The 22,323-nt window shown below is 36.6% G+C and overlaps 1 protein-coding gene across 1 annotated transcript; it reads right to left on the bottom strand.

The window, feature by feature from the left end:
* Nucleotides 1-16,647: 16,647 nt before the first annotated feature.
* On the bottom strand, nucleotides 16,648-21,776 carry LOC136158097 (endogenous retrovirus group K member 113 Env polyprotein-like). The gene is made up of 2 exons (XM_065919865.1): nucleotides 21,749-21,776; nucleotides 16,648-18,822 (listed from the first exon to the last, which is right to left on the bottom strand). The coding sequence occupies exon 2, from the start codon at nucleotides 18,819-18,821 to the stop codon at nucleotides 16,974-16,976; it is 1,848 nt and encodes a 615-aa protein (XP_065775937.1). The 5' UTR covers nucleotide 18,822; nucleotides 21,749-21,776; the 3' UTR covers nucleotides 16,648-16,973.
* Between the last annotated feature and the right edge of the window lie 547 nt (nucleotides 21,777-22,323).

Below are 22,323 nucleotides of genomic sequence, written 5' to 3'. Positions count from 1 at the left end.
TAATATCTTGTTGCCTTCTCCTCAGTTCTTACTTGCTGTCACGTTGCCTTAAAGTGAATTTGATTGTGTTAGTGAGTAATACCCTAGAAGGCAGTATCACTTCATGTTGTAGTGAAAGACTGACACCAATAGACTCCCAGATTTCAGGCCCATGTATTTACGGGAACATTTTAATTAGCATAGCTGTATTATTCCAACATTGGAGCTTTTCAGAATAGCAATTTACTTAGAGGTTTCTTAGTGCTCTGAAATAGTGCATTGAGCCCAAGCAAGTAGGCGGTTTTGCTTGTTCCATTTGTTCTTAGTTCTACTCGAGTGAGGCTGCTGTTTAGTTACTAAGTCTCACTTTCACTTTTCATTTTCATGCATTGGCGAAGGAAATGGCAACCCACTCCAGTGTTCTTGCCTGGAGAATCCCAGGAACCGGGGAGCCTGGTGGGCTGCCATCCATGGGGTGACACAGAGTCAGACATGACTGAAGCGACTTAGCAGCAGCAGCAGCAGCAGCATGTCTCACTCTTTTGCAACACTATGGACTGCAGCCCGCCACGCTCCTCTGTTCAAGAGATTTCACAGCAAGAATAATGGAGTGGACTGCCATTTCCTTCTCCAGGGGATCCTCCCGATACAGGGATTGACCCACACCCCTTGCATTAGCAGGTGGATTTTTTACTGCTGGGCCACCAGGGAAGCTCAGCGAGTTTTCTTTAAATAAAATATATCTGTGCTCATCTTGTGAAGATAATAATTTTGTTTTCTACTCATATCATGAGTGCAGCCTTTACATACAAAACAAGGTTCAGAATAGATTTACATGGCAAAACAGCTCTTGGGAAATTATATGAATTATGTATATGTATAAATTATGATTGGTTGGGATACAGGCCCAGAAATATTCTAGGCATATCTCAAGCTCTGGACAAATCGTGATGATAAAGATTCTGTAAAATTACAGAACACAGTTCCATAAAGTGGCTCAAAGTGGCCCACTTAAAAGTTAAAAAGCTGAGACATCTCAACAACACAGTGAAACTCATTACATTTGTGAGCAGCAAATTTTCAATTATTCTTTTTCAAACTGGAAATATTAACATTTGGTCAAAATACAACTTCTTGTTCTGTAAACACAGCATGTAGCTACGCTTTCTCCAGTTCTTAATTTTTGGCTGCATTAAACCCTTTGAGAAATAGTTATTACCTACAAACTAGTGTTTATTTCCCTGCCTATAAAATCACACCATGAGAGAAAAGCAAATTAGCTTCCAAAATCAAAAACAAAATTAAAAAAAAAGACAAAACAATTTTATCATTATATTTGCTGCAAACTTACACTTTACTGGTCTAACTATAGTACTGTATCTTCCATTTACTTCAGGGCTTCTTTGTGCCTTTAGGTCTGTGTGAAGACTTTTCTAGAAGTCACTTAGAAATGTATAGCCTCAAGGCTAATAATCTTGCACAAGATATTTGTAAAACCCAGATAAAGTCCAAGAGATACTTGACATAGTGATTTTAGTCCTAGAAGTTGCTAAGGTTTAGCTTTGTCATATAACTTGCCTTTGGTATGATGGAAATTGTGAAAAAGAATTTAAATAAGCTATGCACTGGAGTGGATATTTAAAATAGATGAACCTAAACAGATTCTATAGTGTTTCATTCTGAAATCAGCATCCTTTTAGGAAAATGCCAAGATATTAGGATTATATTCTTTTTTTTTTCATTTATTTTTATTAGTTGGAGGCTAATTACTTCACAACATTGCAGTGGGTTTTGTCATACATTGACATGAATCAGCCATGGAGTTACATGTATTCCCCATCCCGATTCCCCCCTCCCACCTCCCTCTCTACCCGATTCCTCTGGGTCTTCCCAGTGCACCAGGCCCAAGCACTTGTCTCATATTCTTATTAAAATATCTCAGATGTATATTTGCTTTCTTTTGGTGAAGACACTGTATAGGTATCTTTGAGCATCTGAATTTCTTTTCTGGGTTTTTATAGTTACTCTAATTTTCTTATTCAAAATTCCATATTAATAATGCTTATAGAATATAATTGAGCTATAATTTATATCCTCTACAGAGATCCTCAAAAAGTGAAAAATGCTATATCAATGTGCTTATGTTTTTTTCTTGAGATAAGTAGTTTGAAAATTATCTTTTGTATTTTTATTGTAGCAAATAAGCACAAGTAAATATTTTTGCAGTTTCTTGTCATTGGTAACGCCTACCACCAAACAGCCTGAATAAACACTTAATGTATGTGTGGTTAGGTGTGTGCCTATATATGTGCATGTGACATGTTGCATTAACTGTGCATGTGGTGTGTTGTTATGTATGACTGACTAAAGTTGTCTACAGATGTTTATAAAAGATTATCTCCTAAGAGTTCTAGCTTCAATGAAAGAAATTGATTTTAGAATTATATATTGAATTAATCTTAACATCATTTTTCTGAAAGTGTCATCATTTTTATTTATAGTGTAGTCAAGTAGAGAAGCCAAATAATGAGTTGGTATAAACCTATTATCTTATTAAAATTAAGGATGAAGGATATAAATAAACTTTTCTCCTAAGAAGATTTACAAGTCACGGACAAGAACATGAAAAGATACTCAATATCATTATTTAGGGAAATCCAAATTAAGCCACCATGGAATCTCAAATTGGATCCATTAGAATTGCTAGTGTACCAAAGGAAAAAAAAAATGTGTTGACCAAGTTATGGAGAAATTGGAACACTTAGACATCCTAACGCTGCTAGTTCAAAGAAGACACTTTGAAAATCACATGTCTATACTAAAATAGAAATTGTAACTTATCTGTGCCAAAACAAAAACTCAGGAACACAGGTAAGTTTACAAAAGACTTTTGTGCAACATTCATGTGTTTACACAACAAATGCAGTTAAAAAAAATATTCTTTCTTTTAAGTTAGGCAAAATCTTGCATGTCTGTGAGAGATATGTCAGAACTCATTGTAGAAGAGTTATTAAAACACCTATATTTTCACTAATCTATGTATGCGTATATATACATAGTTATACTTGTCTGTATGTCAATTATCTATCATCTATTTACAGTCAGTTCTCATTATTAATGGTAATTATAATCTACAGGCTCTGCAGAACCTGAATTAACAAAATCTGATCCATTGCCCTACGATAAAGGTTAGAGTCCCATAATGGTTAGAGCCTCTGGTCACCGCATTTTCCTCAAGTGATTTATAAGTAGTCTTGTTTTATATGTGTTACTGTCTGGACATTTCATATAATATAAATATAAGTAAATATAGGAATACAAATATAAGTATATATAGTTGATTAATGTTGAATTCACAGCCACCTGGCTCAATTCCTCATACCTTAAGTAAGCTTATCTAACACATGTATTTCTCCATATGGTACATTACAGCATCTTGTGCTTAGAACAATGGAGAGCACCTTAACACTAAGTTTGTGGATCACTTTAAGCAGTAAGATCATCAACCAACAAAAAGCACAAAAATGTGGACAGTGTGGCACTAAACAGACTTGTGAAAAATAAACACAAATGTTCATAACATGAAAGCTATAAAACTAAGTGCATCATCTTGTTTGACCTCAGCTGGGTGGGAATACATATCTTGGATAACTTGAATTTCTTACCTCTCTGCACATGTCCATGAATGATTTCAAAAGTACTGCAAAATCAGAAATAAATTTTCCCAAGTAGAAAAAGGTATGAATATGAGATTAGCAAATAATGAGAATACTTATCTATATGTCTCTTTCTATATCTACTGTATACATATGTAGATGACATGATGCTCATATGCATTGTTACATCAATCATCAATCTGACAATATTCGTTCTGGAGTATGATCACATGTAAAAAACACTTAAGTTTGTAATCATCATGCTTAGTTCATCTCAGTTAACTAGGTTGTTGACTACATACTTAGATCTCATGAATAATCAGTCTTCCAAATTTAAACATCACCTGCTTATGACTTGTTAATTTTATGTTTAAGTGAACATGCAATAATGACTATAACACATTATAGAGTTGGTCACTAGCAACAATTAAACAATATTGACTTTCTCATCTATAAGACTAAACAATTAGTACTTAATAAATATGAAATGACTTAGAGTAATCACCAAAACTTTATTCTGGGCATTCTCAATAAAAATCACATTCTGTGTGTAGTATTTCACAAAGGAAATAATGCAAATATGGAGAAATTAGCCCCCCAAAATGAAAAAAAGAATTGAACATATTAATTTCTATAACATATGATCTTAGAATTGTGGGGAAAATAATTCTGTGAGAGGAGAAATTACCTTGAAAGTTACATTTTTAATATTTACAGACAAATGAAGGCTGAGACAGACACAGAATATTACTAATACGATCTGAGAAAGCCCCCTATGAGATTTCCTTTTTTATACAGTTTTGCCTATAGCAATGACAAAGTTTATTTGATTCATATCATTAATATTTATGAATAAATAGACTGTGTATGAATATCAGAATAAGGAAGACTACAATGATAACATCAAAATATAATCTTTAGGCAAGCACAAGACAACTAGAATAGAGCAAGGAATTTGAAGATTAGATTCATTAAGAACTAGCCTCATATTTAAATAATCATTTTCCTTAAGTCTACAAGAAAAGTCAATTGTTGGTTGACTCAAAGAGAAAAAAATCTGACAGAATTTAGGCTTTGAAAGTCAAAATATGCTTCTTTAGAAATACAATCTTATTTCAGAATTAGTTCATACTTTTTTCTTTACTTCTATTAAACTGTCATTTATTAATTAGAAATTTTCTTGGCTCCCACCAATTAACTTTTTAAATGACATTAATTATATCTCAAGTTTCAACAGATTTCTATCTTTCTTTATCACATGAATTAGCATGATACATTATAATTTTTAAAATGGCATATGATTATTTTTCACTGCTTTTCCTTCAATATCCCTTCTCGAACATTAGTAACTTTTCTTAATTATCAACAAGGAAAGCCAATTAAATTAAGAATAAATGAATGAGGAAAATTAAAAAACAATAAAAGGAAAATTAAAAAGTAGGAGAATATGTTTCCATTGTGTGTTAATCCATATTGAAGCTGATATCTTACAAGAATAAAGACTGAACACTTTTGTATTATATCACAAGAACTTGTATTTATTTGTTTGCATCATATACACCACTTCATTAATATACATTTTCCTGAAAATAAGCAATAGAACTATTGTGGGAGAGCTAGCATCATTGATCCTATAGTTTTCAGAAAAGGAATTCTCTGAGCAACTGTGTGGCATGAAAAGAAAGATGAAAGGTTTTCTAGGGAAACAAAATTGCTTAAGACTAAAGGGTTTCATCCTTAGGTTTGCCATCCTAGGAAATGGATTTGATCTTTCTGAAGTAAGCTTACATTGGCCCCAAATCATAAAATTCATGAGACTGACATATAAATTACAAGTACAATTTGTTGGCTGCAAGGAGACAAGCAAAACTATCAAACAGGTTGGAATACTCATTGCAGTAGGACTGATATCCCCCCACAGTCACATCTGCAGAGGAAAATATGCACAGATCTGCTTTCAGAGAATGAAATTGGAGAGGAGAAAAAGGTAGGTTGCATTTAATGCAAGAAATCTGTGATTGTCAAATGCAATCATTTCAACCCATGTATATCCTTGAAGTAAAAGTGTTAGTCACGCAGTTGTGTCTAACTTTTTGTGACCCCATGGACTGTAGCCTGCCAGACTCCTCTGTCCATGGAATTCTCCAGCAGGGATTATGGAGTGGGCAGCCATTCCCTTCTCCCCGAGATCTCCCAACCCAGGGATCAAACCCTGGTCTCCTGCATTACAGGCAGAAGCCACCAGGAAAGATATCCTTATACATGAACAAAATTATGAAAATTTATTCTGCATTAAGACAGAAAGTATATCTCAAAAATTTCCAAAATGATATCACACAGATCATATTGAAACTAATTTAAATTTTAAGGAATATCCATCCAATGGAATACTTAGAGGCATTAAAAACATCAAGTAAATCTGTGTGAATAACATTAAATATTAAATAACAATGTTGAGTTAAAAAAGAAAATGGTAATAATCCATTTCATATAGTCTTATTAATATAAATTAATAAATAAAAAATATAATAGTTTCATATTTAAAAACATATCTGCTTGCATTAAAACAATTGTGAAAAGCAAAAGTAGTAAGCACAAAATTAAGAAATATATCTGATACTAGAGGGAATCAGAAGGTTTCAGACAGTATTTCAGTTTTTAATGTTACTTGTGATGTTCCACTACGGCTGAGTTTTGATTCATGAGTGTTAATTTTATGTCTGTATTTCTTATTTATCTGTATATTCTTAGATGATACTGGATAGAGATTAGATAGATAGAATTCAAAAGATCTCAAGTAGGAGGAGGCTTCAGTTAACATCTGACCACCCATATTTCAATAAAGCCAGTTGTATTCAATGCAACATTCTAGAAAAGGAAAACAGTAGCTTTCACCTTTGCTTTTATTTTCTTGAGTAGTTTCATTTTAAAATGAGACTGTTCTTATAAATTGATGCATTTATTTTTAATTCTGAATATTTTTTTCTGTCTTTTGCCCTTTTCTCTTTAGTCAAAATGATTAATTGGCCCCCATAGTAAAAAATACCACATAAAACCACAAACAAAACTCATCAAGGATTGGCTTTTGAGTTTAAAAATAGGATTTTAAAATCACCAGGGAAGAAAAACTTCTCAAGGAAAATTAATTTTGTATTACAAGAGCCACAGCCCAGAGTAACTAGATGCAAATGCACATTATAAATATGGGCATAGAAGAATGCTTGCTTCATAGTAGTCAGTTTTCTCCTTCACTTGGAGATAGGGCAGAAAAAAAGTCTAAAGGCAAGAAAGGGGTTAACCATCTGCATATTTTCCTGAGGAAAAAAGGCTTCTGACTTGCTGTAGGAGGACTGATTCCTGGGGTGGAGATGGATGAGCTAAAGAAGAGCTTTCTAGGAAGTTAAGGGAACTGATGAGTATGAAGCTTGTGACTAGTTCCCGAATTGGATTTTCAAAGAAAAAAGTCATAGCTCTCTGGGAACAGAACAGCAGAAATGACAATATAAGGGATTAAAACAAAGGAGCTCATATATATTTATTCTTTTTTTTTATTCAAAAGCAAAAATCCCATAGATGGTTATTAGCTAGTTGGTAGTGGGTTAATGGGAATTCATTATATAAATAAATACATCCATAAATGGATTCACAAGCAAATCAAAATGCATAAAATGAGAGAATATGGACAGGGTGAAAAAGGTGATGTGTTCTTCACAATATAAGTTTTCACAGCAATTCAATTCAGTCACTCAGGCATGTCTGATTTGCAATCCCATGGACTGCAGCTTGCCAGGCCTCCCTGTCCATGCCAACTCCTGGTGTTTACTCAAACTCATGTCCATAGTGTTGGTGATGCTATCCAACCATCTCATACTCTGTTGTCCCATTCTGTCCCCACCTTCAATCTTTCCCAGTATCAGGGTCTTTTCAAATGAATCACCTCTTTGCATCAAGTGGCTAAAGTATTGAAGTTTCAGGTTCAGCATCAGTCCTTCCAATGAATATTTAGGACTGATTTCCTTTAGAATTGACTGATTGGATCTCCTTGCAGTTCATGGGACTGTCAAGAGTCTTCTGCACTACCAAAGTTCAAAAATATCAATTCTTTGGTGCTCAGCTTTCTTTATAGTCCAACTCTCACATCCACACATGACTCTGGAAAAACCATAGCTTTGACTCGATGGATCTTTGTTGGCAAAGTAACATCTGGATTTTTAATAAATTGTCTAGGTTGGTCATAAATTTTCTCCTAAGGAGCAAGCATCTTTTAATTTTGGCTGCAGTCACCATCTGCAATGATTTTGGAGCACAAAAAAATAGTCTGTCACTGTTTCCCCATCTATTTGTCATGAAGTGATGGAACTGGATGCCATAATCTTAGTTTTCTAAATGTTGAGTTTTAAGCCAGCTTTTTCACTCTCCTCTTGCACTTTCATCAAGAGGCTCTTTAGTTTCTTCTTCACTTTCTGCTATAAGGGTGGTGTCATCTGCTTATCTGAGATTATTGATATTTCTCCCAGAAATCTTGATTCTAGCTTGGGCTTCATCCAGTCCATAATTTCTCACGATGTTCTCTGCATATAAGTTAAATAAGCAGGGTGACATTATACAGCCTTGTTGTACTCCTTTCCTGACTTGGAACCAGTCTGTTGTTCCATGTCAAGTTCTAACTGTTGCTTCTTGACCTGCATACAGATTTCTTAGGAGGTAGGTCAGGTGGTCTGGTATTCATATGTCTTTAAGAATTTTTCACAGTGTGTCGTGATCCACATAGTCAAAGACTTTGGCATAGTCAACGAAGCAGAAGTAGAGTTTTTTTTTTTTTTAACTTTCTTGCTTTTTTGATCATCCAATGGATGTTGGCAATTTGATCTCTGGTTCCTCTGCCTTTTCTCAATCCAACCTGAACATCTGAAATTTCACAGTTCACGTATTGTTGAAGCCTGTCTTTGAGAATTTTGAGCATTACTTTGCAAGCATGTGAGATGATTGCAATTGTGCAGTAGTTTGAGCATTCTTTGGCATTGCCTTTCTTTGGGATTGAAATGAAAACTGACCTTTTTTTCCATTCCAACTCAGCAATGGCCACTGCTGAGTTTTCCAAATTTGCTGGCATATTGAGTGCAGCACTTTCACAGCATTATCTTTTAGGATTTGAAATAGCTCAACTGGAATTTCACTAGCTTTATTCATAGTGATGCTTCCTAAGGCCTACTCGACTTCAGATTCTAGGATGTCTGTCTCTAGGTGAGTGATCACACCATCATGGTTATCTGGATCATAAAGATCTTTTTTGTATAGTTCTTCTGTGTATTCTTGCCATCTCTTCTTAATATCTTCTGCTTCTGTTAGGTCCATACCATTTCTGTCCTTTATTGTGACCATCTGCAAAAAAAAAATTCCCTTGGTATCTCTAATTTTCTGAAGAGATCTCTAGTCTTTCTCATTTTTTTGTTTTCCTCTATTTCTTTGCATTGATCACTGAGGAAAACTTTCTTATTTCTCCTTGTTATTCTTTGGAACTCTGTATTTAATGGTTATATTTTCTCTTTTGCCTTTCACTTCTCTTCGTTTCATAGCTGTTTGTATGGCCTTGTCAGACAACCATTTGACTTTTTGCATTTCTTTTCCTTGGGGATGATCTTGATCACTGCCTCCTGTACAATGTCATGAACCTCCATCTATAGTTCTTCAGGCACTCTGTCTATCAGATCTAATCCCTTGAATCATACTGTTCATGGGGTTCTCAAGGTCAGAAAACTGAAGGGGTTTGTCATTCCCTTCTCCAGCGGACCATGTTTTGTCATGCTTTCCAAAGAAATGCTGCACATTATATAAAAAATTCTGAAAAACTGTTTCAAATTAAGTTGTTTTGTGAATAATTTTCTCTTTTCCACTTTCTCTTTCTTGAGAAATTATTTGACCAGTGGACCTCCTTGATTGATCTATTTTCTCTTTTTCTTTACCTTCTTTTTGTCTTTTTTTTTTTTTTTTCCTGGGCGTATTTCCTTCACTTTAGTTTCCAATTCTTCATTTCTACTGCCAGGTTTTTAACTTTCAGAAGCTCATTTATTATACTGAATGTTCCTTTTCTGTTTTCCTTTCTAGCTTTCCAACTTAATCTCTAAGATTCAGCTTTCTGGGATTTGCTGTGTAATTTACCACTTACCCATCAACTTATTTTCTTGTTGTTTTCTTTATTACTCTCCACTTTTAGGGGGTATATATGTTTTAAAAATATTTTGCTATAATTTTATTGTTTCTTAGGAAGTTCTTTACCCTTAAAATTTTAATACAAATATTTAGAACTATATTTATATAAGCACTTCTAGATTTTAATCAGAATCTATATCATCATCTTCAAATAAGACAAGGAATATTTTTCTCTTTTTCTTCCCTTTCTTATTTCTCCTCTTTTACCTATTTACAATGAAACAGAGATTCTCATTTCAAAATTTTCTTTTCTTTTTTGTTATTCAGTAACATTGCACCATATTTATTTTTGCTGTTGTTTAACTTTTAACTGCATTTACCCATTTCTCCCACCCCCACCCCTACCTCTGGCAACAACCAACTCTGTACACATGAGTTTTTTGTTGTTGTTCCTTTAGAATCCACATATACAGAATCCACATTCCTGTTCCTTTTAAGAATCCATATCTACATATACTGAGATCATGCAGTACTTATCTTTCTCTGACTTATTCTACTTAGCATAACATTCTTGAAGTCCATACATGTTGCTGCAAACAGGAACAATTTCATTCTTTTAATGGCTGAATAATATTATCTATAAATATATATCTCACAATTTCTTTATCCACTCACCCACTGATGAACACCTGGGTTATTTCCATATATTGACTATTACAAATAATGCAGTAATAAACTTGGAGGTGCACATATCATTTCAAGACAGTGCCTTCATTTTCTTCAAATAAATGCCCAGAACTGGAATTGTTTCATAATATGTAGTTCTATTTTTAATTCTTTTTTAGGAAGCTCTATACTGTTTTCCATAGTGCCTGCACTAATTTACATTTCCACTAACGGTGCAAAAGGATTTTTTTTTCACTTTCTCACCAAAACTTATTATTTCCCATCTTTTAGATAGTAGCAATTCTAATAGATAATAAGTGATATCTCGTGATTTTGATTTGCATTTGCCTGATGGTTAAATATATTGATCAACTTTTCATATACATGTTGGCCATTTGTATGTCTTGTTTGGAAAAAAAAAATCTTTTTAGATCATTTGCCAATTTTTAAACAGATAGTTTATTTGCTACTGGGTTGATGTATTAAATTTATTTTAAAAGTTAGCTGCTTTTTGGATATAAGATTGCAAATATTTCTCCCATTCAGTAGTTTGCCTTTTTATCTTGTTGATGTGTTCCTTTGCTTTTCAGAATTTTTTATTTTTTATTTTTTTTGGTATAGTGTAGTTCTCTTGAAAAATCTGTATACAGGTCAGGAAGCAACAGTTAGAACCGGACATGGAACAACAGACTGGTTCCAAATAGGAAAAGGGCAAGGCTGCATATTGTCACCCTGCTTATTTAACTTACATGTACAGTACATCATGAGAAATGCTGTGCTGGATGAAGCACAAGCTAGAATCAATATTGCTGGGAGAAATATCAATAATCTCAGATATGTAGGAGATACCACCCTTATGGCAGAAAGTAAAGAAGAACTAAAGAGCCTCTTAATGTAAGTGGAAGGGGAGAGTGAAAAAGTTGGCTTAAAATTCAACATTTAGAAAACTAAGATCATGACATCTGGTCCCATTACTTCATGGCAAATAGATGCGGAAACAGTGGAAACAGTGACAGACTATTTTTTTGTGCTCCAAAATCACTGCAGATATTGACTGCAGCCATGAAATTAAAAGATGCTTACTCCTTGGAAGACAAGCTATGACCAACTTAGACAGCATATTAAAAAGCGGAGACATCACTTTGCAGCAAAGGCCTATATAACCAAAGTTATGGTTTTTCCAGTAGTCGTGTGTGGATGTGAGAGTTGGACTATAAAGAAAGCTGAGCACCAAAGAATTGATGCTTCTGAACTGTGGTCTTGGAGAAGACTCTTGAGAGTCCCTTGGACAGCAAGGAGATCCAGTCAGTCCACCCTAAAGGAAATCAGTCCTGAATATTCATTGGAAGGACTGATGCTGAAGCTGAAACTCCAATTCTTTGGCCATCTGATGTGAAGAGTTGACTCATTGGCAAAGACCCTGATGCTGGGAGGGATTGAAGGCAGGAGGATAAGGGGATGACAGAGGATGAGATGGTTGGATGACATCACTGATTCAATGGACATGAGTTTGAGTAAACTCCGGGAGTTGGTCATGGACAGGGAGGCCTGGTGCACTGTAGTCCATGGGTTTACAAAAAGTCAGACATGACTGAGCAACTGAACTTAACTGAAATGATAATGTAGTCCCATTTACTTATTTTGCTTTTGTTACTTTTTGTCAGAATCAAAAAATCTTCCCCAAGATCTATGTGAAGAATTTACTGCCTATATTTTCTTCTAGGAGTCTTACTGATTTTAGGTCTTCAGTTCAAATCTTTAATCCATTTTGAGTTAGTTATTGTGTATGGTGTAAGCTAGCCAATATCATCCTTTTACATGTGACTGTCCATATTTTCCCAACTCCATTTACTGGAGTCTATTTTTTTGTTGCAAAAATTATTTTCTAATGAATATGGCACAGACAAGATAAAATACTATGCAACCTTCAATATGTATACTTTCAAAGGTAATAATGACACAGACTATTTCCCTAGTTATAATATTTTGTATATTTATATAGGCATATGTATAAAAATACATGTGGAATATATATTATTATTGCAAGTATATTAAAATCATGCATGTGCTAAGATAATGCCCTGAGCACAGAGAGTCTATAACTGTGTAGTTAAGAGCATTTGCTCTACAAATTACCAAAACTTGGATCTCAGTTTTGAACCTTGCTAGCTATGTGTTATCTTGAATAATTTACTCTGTGAAATTTTGGCCAAGTTCATATGTGCTTTAAGTTTGCCTTTATATAGAGTAGGATATTAGTAATATATGCTACTTTGTGAAAATAAGTTGTGAAAATTCCCTGAGACAATGTTCAAGAAGAAAGAGCCAATAAAAGTGGTTTAAATTTTGTACACAGTTTACATTTTGTACATAGCAAACATTCCTGCTTCTACCAAACCAAATTTATAAAAGGAATATGTACTATCTTTTGGAAAAATTTCCTAGCCATCTTTCACTGTACACTTTAAAATTGGTCTCCTTAAATTACTTAAATTCATGTTAATTGTTCTTTTAAGTTATATTGTTTAGTAGTGCTTTTGAACTAAAGTTCCAAATCTAATTTGCCTACTTTTCTTAGTATTATATTTTTAGGATTCATCATAACTTCCACATATGGCTTATTGATTCACTTCACTGTGCATGGGATTCACTGATAAAATATATAATAATTTGTTCAGCCTAGTATTAGTGACATTTAGATTGATTCAATTTTTGTGATATTACAAAAATTCTCATACACATCTGTTATGCACCCATGCCAGAGTGTCCCTAGTTATCTATCTAGAATTGGAATCACTGAGTTGTAGGTAAGGTGCATGTTTATTTTACCCACCACAGCTGCTCCTTTGAATTTTGGTTCCACTGAGTCATTCAATAGCAACTCAATTGATATTCCTGAGGACAGTCATTACTTGACTGGCTATTCCTCAATAGCAACTTCCCCATCCCCTCTCCAATACACACATATACACACCCCATATCACTTAAAGAAGAGGTACTAAACAGTACTAAGCTACCCACACTTTTCAAAACAAACACTTTTGCAGGGATGGAGATCTCTAGTGCTAAGTACCTCACATAAGGACTTCCCTGGTAGTTCAGCTGGTTAAGAATCTGCCGGCAATGCAGGTGACCCTGGTTTGCTTCCTGGGTCAGGGAGATCCCCTGGAGAAGGGATAGGCTACCCACTCCAGTATTCATGGGCTTTCTTCGGGGTTCAGACAGTAAAGAATCCGCCTGCAATGTGAAAGACCTGGGTTTGATCCCTGGATTGGGAAGATCCCCTGGGGGAGGGCGTGGCAGTATTCTGGAGAATCCCCATGGACAGAGGAGCCTGGAGGGCTGCAGTCCATGAAGTTGCACAGATTGAGACACGACTGAGAGACTGAACACAGCACAGCACTTAACATAAACGCGTCACCACAAGAAAATATACTAACTATACTTTTGTAGAATCCAAGTATTTTTTATCTGTCTGACACAGTTCACACTTAAATTGCATATATAACAGTATCTCTTTTTTTCCTCACCCATATCCCTGCTTTAGGCATGAAGCAAAATAAAGTGAATTCTCAAATACGAAATCTTTTAGGCAAGACCTTTTCTTTGTTTAAGCATAACATCATCAATTCATGTTCAGCATAATTGTTGATGATATATATTCCTTTAGTTCATAAAACTCAACCAACTATCAATAGTTAAACCACCATCAGCATTTCCTTGACTGCTTTATGATATGGATTGAGTGGTCTGTGTCTTAATTTCAGTTTTGTTTTAATAATACCAGGAGACATGCTCAGGCTTTTAAATTACTGCAGCAATGCAGCTGGAAAAATTAAAGCAATTTTACCTCGAACAAGGTAAACAAATCATTTCATACCCTGTTTTCGGTTTTCTTTCCTTCAAAAAAATATAGGACAATAGTCTTTCTTTATGATGTATTAGGACATTAATTATTCTCTGGATGAAAATAAAAATAAAGAATTAAGTGGGTAAGGTATTTTTAACTGTATTTGAATATGGATAACTAATAGGCAAGAGACAATGTGCCTGATCATATCTAATTTTATACTATGATTTCTTTTGTTGGGAAATGTGCAATACATCTGAATGGCTGCCATTTTTTCCCTTAAGTTAAGAGAAAAATCTTTATGAAACTTCTGGAAAATTACTTTCTTCAGACATATGTTCATTGTAGAAAGAAGAAAAATAGTCACATAAAAGAAATTCATCTATACCTAAAAATAGCAATGCTATGTTGGTTTAGCTGAATTATAGCCAGATTTAAGTTTTAATAGGAGAACAGATGAGAACAAAAGATATCATTTCAGACTCTTAAAAAAGGGACAGAGGATTATTCCTGTTATAAATTATAAAAAATTTATTATGATTTTATGAATCTTTTCTCAAAGGGATTGTATTGAAATAAGTCTAACTATGCCTTGAACATGCAGGGGAACACACTATGTGAATTCTCTTCCTGGTTTATCAGAGGGGCTTGATGCATGACTTGTAGGGGCTAAACTATCTTAAGAGACAGCCTAGGTAAGGAGGTAGAGGGAACAACTGATGACAACTGTACTTACTAAATAAATAAGATAGCACTTTCATTCTACGTTAGTTTCCACATTAGCTGGAAATAAACCTGAGTGTAAGAGTATGTCAAACTCATGCACTTATCTAAATCAGTTTTAATTTTTTCTCATCTAATGAGAACTAAAAATATATTTGATTTGGAGCTGGTATATCTGTTTGAAAATGTGATCAGTGACACAATACTGTCAAACTTTCTGCTCAGTCATCTTGGGAAGGTGACTTATATTGCCATCTTATTATCTGGTGGTTACACAATAGTTGCTTTATTACCAACATCTATAGCAAATTAGTGAACATAACACAACTAGTGAACATACATAACAAAAAAGAAGCAGACTCACAAATGTAGAGAACTAGAGTTTACCAGTGGGGAGAGGCAGGGAGTGTAATGTCCCCCAAGGCTTCCCTGATAGCTCAGTTGGTAAAACAACCTGCCTGCATTGCAGGAGATCCTGGTTCGATTCCTGGGCTGGGAAGATCCACTGGAGAAGGGATAGGCTACCCACTCCAGTATTCTTGGACTTCCTTTGTGGCTCAGCTGGTAAAGAATCCACCTGCAATGTGGGAAACCGGGTTCTGATCCCTGGTTTGGGAAGATCCCCTACAGAAAGGAAAGGCTACCCACACTGGTATTCTGGCCTGGAGAATTCCACAGACTGTATAGTTCATGGGGTCGCAAAGAGTCAGACATGACTGAGGGACTTTCACTTTCACTTTCCAAGGTCCCCCAAGTACATTCATCTGTTAATGGACATTTAGGTTGTGTCCCTTTCCTGGCAATTGAAAATAATGCTATTATGAGCATTGCTTTGCATACATGTTTTTGAATTTGCATATTTTGTTTTTATTTTTGGATATAGTAGAATTGCTGGACTATATGATAGTTCTGTTTTTAGTTTTTTGAGAAAACTCTATGCTCTTTTCCATAGTGTTTACACCAATTTACATTTCCTCAAGCAGTGTACAGGGTTCTCTTTTCTCTACATCCTCACCAGCATTTATTATTTGTGTTCATTTTGATGATAGTCATTTTGACAGGTGTGAGGTTGTATCTCATTGTGATTTTGATTTGCACTTCCTTGGTGGTTAGCTCTGTTGAGCATGTTTTAACATGCCTGTTGGCCATCTGTGTTTCAACTTCAGAAAAATTTCTATTCAATTCTGCCCATGTTTAAATTTTTTTTGATGGTTACTTGTATGAGCTGTTTACATATGTTGGATATTAATCCTTTATTGGTCATTTGCAAATATGTTCTCCCTCTCAGTAGGCTGTCTTTTCATTTTGCTGCTGGTTTGGTTTTGCTGGGCAAAAAATCTTTTAAGTTTAACTAGGTCCTATTTGTTTATTTTTGCTTTTATTCCCTTTAATTTGGTTGACACTACAAAAAAATTGCTGTGATTTATGTCAATGAGTAGTCTGCCTCTGTTTACCTCTAGGAGTTTTATCGTATCTGATCTTACATGTAGGTTGCCGGACCAGCCGGGAGATTTCAGCGAGCAACACGATGCGTTCCTTTAGGCTAAGAAATAAAGACATAGGACAGATGGGGTCGAGAGGATCGCTGCAGTCAACGATGATTCTTTATTTCTCAAGGTTACATTTATACTAAACCAAGAAGAGAATCTTAAGAAGAGAAAATATTTTTCCATAAACATCACTTTGAGATAACAATCACCAGAACTCTCTGATAACATCAAGGGATAAGAAGGGCATCCCATTTATCTTAAGGGTGGTCGTGAAAGGCTTATCCACCTGCATCATGTGTGCATTCAAGGCTTACTAGTGTTCTGTTTAACTTTGGATAGTAAATTCCAGGAGAGAGGTGGCGGGACAGAGAGCTATGTCCTTGAAGGGACCCTTGATAATCAATCAAGGCAGCTCCCAGAGTCAGCTCTTTCAAGCTGCTCCCCGCAGCTCCCCCTCTTTTATTTAGTAAAATGGCACGCCTGATTCTTTTGGTGTAAGTAATTACTGTGTAGGACAGCCTTGATGTCCCACAACTCTGTAATGAATTTCTTTATGATACAAGGAGCAATGCACACAAAAAGCACAAACACTAGGAGCACAGCCACGACCCCCCAAAAAAGATGCCAAAGTGAGGTAATCGAGGGAAAATTGGAAAACAAACTGTTAACAAATTCTTCAGCATTTTTTGCCAAATCCATGCTAGCCCGAGGAGCATTTTCTATATCAAGAATTTCCTGATGAAGTTGTAATAGATCCAAGGAAATGTTTTCATTATACCAAATACCATCTAAATGTAATTTTGTCTTATTCCAAGGGGTCTCAGTATTATTATAAATTTTTGGAGTTACACAAATCCAACGATAATTAGCATGACACCTGATTTTAGCCCTCAATTTCAAGCCTAATATTTCTTCTCCCAAAAATCTCACGGTATCATAGAGGGCTTTTAGCCTATCTTCAAGTTTTCTATCAATATCTTCCTGAATTCCTAAAACTTTTGAAGTGTTCTTTGCTAAATCATCTACAATATTAGCAGTATGCACAGATTGAGCTAAAGATACAGAAGCAGTAGTAGCAGAAGCAATTAAAGTTATAAGAGTTACTACTCCCAGAATTATTAATCTTATCCCCCTTCGTGGCCTAGCAAGGGCTGTACGCACCTTATTCCACAGCTCAAGCCCTGACTCCTCATACCAAGGTTCAGTAAGGTTCACAGGCATCATGACAAAGGGCGGTTGTTTGACTGTTAAAGCCCCAGAATTATTTTCCATACCTCTTATACAATTAGTCAGGCTACAATTAAAACAATGAACATGATATAGGCTAGCATTTTTAGAAAGAGTCACAAAGCCAACAAGGATCATAAAGGGATAGAGTACACAGGCCCGAGGATATCTCCAAGTCTCATTCCACCAATATGCTCTCCAGGATAGTACTCCTTTGATCTTCCCTCCAGTCCGCAAACGGGTCCCATCTGTTCTGAAAGCAGCCAACAGCTTCCATATCTCAGTCTGATACACCGTGGTACCGCCAAGATTCCAAATTCTGGCTGCAAGTTGTCTGCTGCCTTCCCTTCCAGGGTTCCTGTTGGAGTCTGGCGACCAGTCCCAAAGAGAATGTGTGTCATTAGTAATAGAATATACAGTAGCAGTCTCATCTCTACAAAGTTTCCATGGCACAGCTATATATCGTCCTTCTACCCCCAGGCCACAAAATGGAATGTCTTTAGGTCCGGTTCCATTGACTCGTCGTGCATATCCTGTGGATCTCGTAATGCTAGGAATATCCACTATCCAATTATGGTGGTCATGGTCGTAATCATAACCAAAGTATTGTGTATCTGTAACAGTAAGACATCCTGAAACATTATGATTTCGGAAAAAGCACATTGGTAATTGTGAAGAGGATCCAGTATAAGAAATGTTGGCATTCTGCGGAAAAATATATTTATCAGAAGACCCCCCCCCCCGCAAAAGTATTGTGTCATTCACATACACAGGAACGGAACTCGTTTCCCATCCAACAGGCTGCAAAAGAGGGGGATCAGGAACATATGCCCAGAAGACATCAGCATTCATGGAACTTATCTGGTTTAAAAGGAGTAGTAAAGAGATTAATATACTAGTAGGAGAGGCGGGGGAAGGGTTTGGAGCATTCTCACATGCCATCTGTAACAGTGCCTGTATCTGTTGAGCTGTCGGCAGCGGGACCGTCTCCTGGATTGTGAGCTGTCTCATTCGCTCCACCAGTGATCTCCTCCGCCGTGCGTACCAGCCTTTCCGGGAGCCAGCGCGGTGCTTCGGCATTCTGTGGGAAAACACAAACATGACCTCCCCCCCATATTAGAACTGGATCCGGCCCATGCCATCTGCCTTCCAGCGGGTCTTTCCACCTGACCAATGGCCGAGCCTTTCTATTATCATAGTGCCAAAAACGTTGAGCTGCTGATTTGCCATCTCGGTCAAGGCTTAAAAAATTCAAAACAAACAAAGCATGACTAAGAAGATTGTTAGGCGTAATAGCATACAAACTCCCCCTTTTTAATTTTTTCAATTGGTGCTGAAGGGTTTGATGTGCTCGCTCAACAATTCCTTGGCCCTGTGAATTATATGGAATACCAGTCTTATGCACAATTTGTAATTGGGCACAGAAGGCTTGAAAATTGTGACCAGTATATCCAGGGCCATTGTCTGTTTTGATGCATTTAGGTAGGCCCATAGCAGAAAAGCTCCGTAAGCAATGCTGAATACAATGCTTACTAGCCTCTCCAGGTTGAAGTGTGGCCATGAGGAAACCAGAAAAGGTATCAACAGTAACGTGCACATATTTTAATTTTCCAAAATCAGAAATATGTGTAACATCCATTTGCCACAAATCATTTGGGAGTAAACCCCGAGGATTGACTCCATAAGTGGGAAGAACAAAAAACTGCGGGCAGGTAGGACAAGTTTTTACAATTTGACGAGCGGCTTCCCGAGAAATTCCAAATTGTAACCGTAAAGAATTGCTATTCTGATGGTGTATTGCATGAGAGGCCTGGGCTGCAGAGATAGGGGTTAAGGAAGAATAACATACCATATGGGTGGCTTCATCTGCCAGAGCATTCCCGGCCGTTAAAGGCCCAGGAAGGGCAGTGTGAGAGTGTATGTGCCCAAAAAAGCAAGGATGAGTTCGGGCTCGAATGAGATTCTGAATTATCAAAAACAAGGTTTGAATAGAGGGCTTTGCAGCTCCAATGAGGGGTACTGTTTCAATGACTGAGAGAGCTCTGACAACATAATGACTGTCAGAGTATAAATTAAAACTTTGAGGAACACGTTGCAGAGCTTGGAGTACTGCAAAAAGCTCTACTTCTTGAGCTGATGAATATGAGGTTTGACAATAGTAAGATTCACTTTCGATCACCAAACTGGCCATGCCATTGGAAGATCCATCAGTAAAGACAGTTGTCCCCTTTTCCAAAGGGCATTGCCGCACGACTTTTGGAAAAATAAACTGATGCAGCTGTGCAAATTGTAACAATTTATTAGCAGGATAATGTTGTTTAATCTCCCCTGCATACTGTGCAAGCGCAATTGCCCAATCATCAGAAAATTGAGAGAGCCATAGTTGCTGTTCAGTTGAAAAAGGAATACAGATAAAGTGGGGATCTCTTCCCAAATAAGTCACAGATTCCTGTCTACCTTTTGCTATTACTTTGGCTACAAGAACATGATAAGGACTTAACACCTGTAGGGGAGAAACTGGCAAGTAAATCCACCTTAGAGGGTTAACTTGAAACAGGACACCGGTAGGTGAATGTTTTGAGGTAAGGATATAAAGTCCCCAAGGCCTTTCATAATCACAGTAACTGGAATGCTGCTGTGATAAGGCAGTTTCCACTTTCTGAAGAGCTCGCTCTCCAGCTTCTGTAAGGCTGCGTGGGGAGGTAGGATTATTATCTCCCTTTAAGATATCAAAAAGAGGCTTTAATTCGTATGTAGCAAGATGTAGATAGGGTCTAATCCAATTAATGTCCCCAAGCAACTTTTGAAAATCATTAAGTGTTTTCAGATTATCCCTTCTCAAAGCAATGGGCTGAACTCCAAATGTCTCCCTTTCTAAACGAAAGCCAAGATAGGAATAAGGAGGAAAGGTTTGCACCTTTTCTTTGGCTATTATAAGCCCTGCAGCCTTCAAAGTTGGTTCCATGAAGGCATAAGCTGCTAACAGATGTTCTTCATCAAAATGTGCCAGCAGTATATCATCCATGTAGTGCAAAATGTAAACATCAGAGTATTTTACTCGAGTCTCTTCTAATGCTGCTGCAACAAATTTTTGACATAAAGTCGGACTTTTAGCCATACCTTGAGGCAAAACTTTCCATTGATAGCGGCACATTGGTTGAGAGAAATTAACAGATGGAACACTAAAGGCAAATTGAGGACAGTCTTGAGGTGCCAACGGAATAGTATAAAAACAATCCTTTAGGTCTATGATTATTATATGAGCATTTCTTGGAATAGCCATGGGGGAAGGTAATCCTGGTTGTAAAGTTCCCATGACTTCCATAGTTTCATTGAGTTTTCGCAAATTTTGCAAAAGCCTCCATTTTCCAGATTTTTTCTTAATAACAAAATGAGCGAATTCCAAGGTGAATTAGACTGTTCAATATGTCCCAATTCCAACTGTTCCTGCACCAGTTGTTGGGCAGCGTCAATTTTTTCTTTGGAAAGGGGCCACTGATCAACCCACACTTGCTCCTCAGAATAGGATCTGCATGAATTACAGGAGGATCAGAGGTCCCTTCTAAAAATACCCAAGTCCACTTTTATCAGGCAATCTCCTAGGCTGGATGGGTGTAACATTTCCCTGGTTATATTTCCCAAGCCCAGAAATAGGAAGAAGTCCCTGATCCAAGACAAGGCAGTCTCTTATTAAAGACCAAAATGAAAATGTTTCCACAGGAACCCTATTAGGTCCGTGGAGAATATAATATGTTTGAATCTGTTTCCCTATCTTTTTCCATATCTCTAAACTCATAGTCCCTTCCTCTGGAAACCAGGGACATACTTCCTCAACAAAACTAAGAAAAGTCTGCAATTTCGTTTTAGTAACCTGCAGTCCCCGATGCTTCAACATTATCTGTAACATATGCACAAACAACTGACGACTATGATCTTGCCCCATAGTTTATACTCTCGACAATAAACCTTCCTGCCCCTCAATATACACTATATACACTCTTACTTACCTTAATAGTTTCAACGGGCAGCGGCCGCAAGGAACTTTCGTTGAGCCGCACGCTGGGCGCCACTTGCCTGACCAGCCGGGAGATTTCAGCGAGCAACACGATGCGTTCCTTTAGGCTAAGAAATAAAGACACAGGACAGATGGGGTCGAGAGGATCGCTGCAGTCAACGATGATTCTTTATTTCTCAGGGTTACATTTATACTAAACCAAGAAGAGAATCTTAAGAACAGAAAATATTTTTCCATAAACATCACTTTGAGATAACAATCACCAGAACTCTCTGATAACGTCAAGGGATAAGAAGGGCATCCCGTTTATCTTAAGAGTGGTCGTGAAAGGCTTATCCACCTGTGTCATGTGTGCATTCAAGGCTTACTAGTGTTCTGTTTAACTTTGGATAGTAAATTCCAGGAGAGAGGTGGCGGGACAGAGAGCTATGTCCTTGAAGGGACCCTTGATAATCAATCAAGGCAGCTCCCAGAGTCAGCTCTTTCAAGCTGCTCCCCGCAGTAGGTCTTTAATTTATTTTGATTTTATTTTTGTATATGGTGTTAGAGAATGTTCTAATTTCATAT

Source organism: Muntiacus reevesi, chromosome 2, assembly GCF_963930625.1.
Source record: "Muntiacus reevesi chromosome 2, mMunRee1.1, whole genome shotgun sequence".
NCBI classification, from domain to species: Eukaryota; Metazoa; Chordata; class Mammalia; order Artiodactyla; family Cervidae; genus Muntiacus; species Muntiacus reevesi.
Note: the sequence above shows the minus strand (reverse complement) of the source record. Positions and strands in the feature narration are given on the sequence as shown.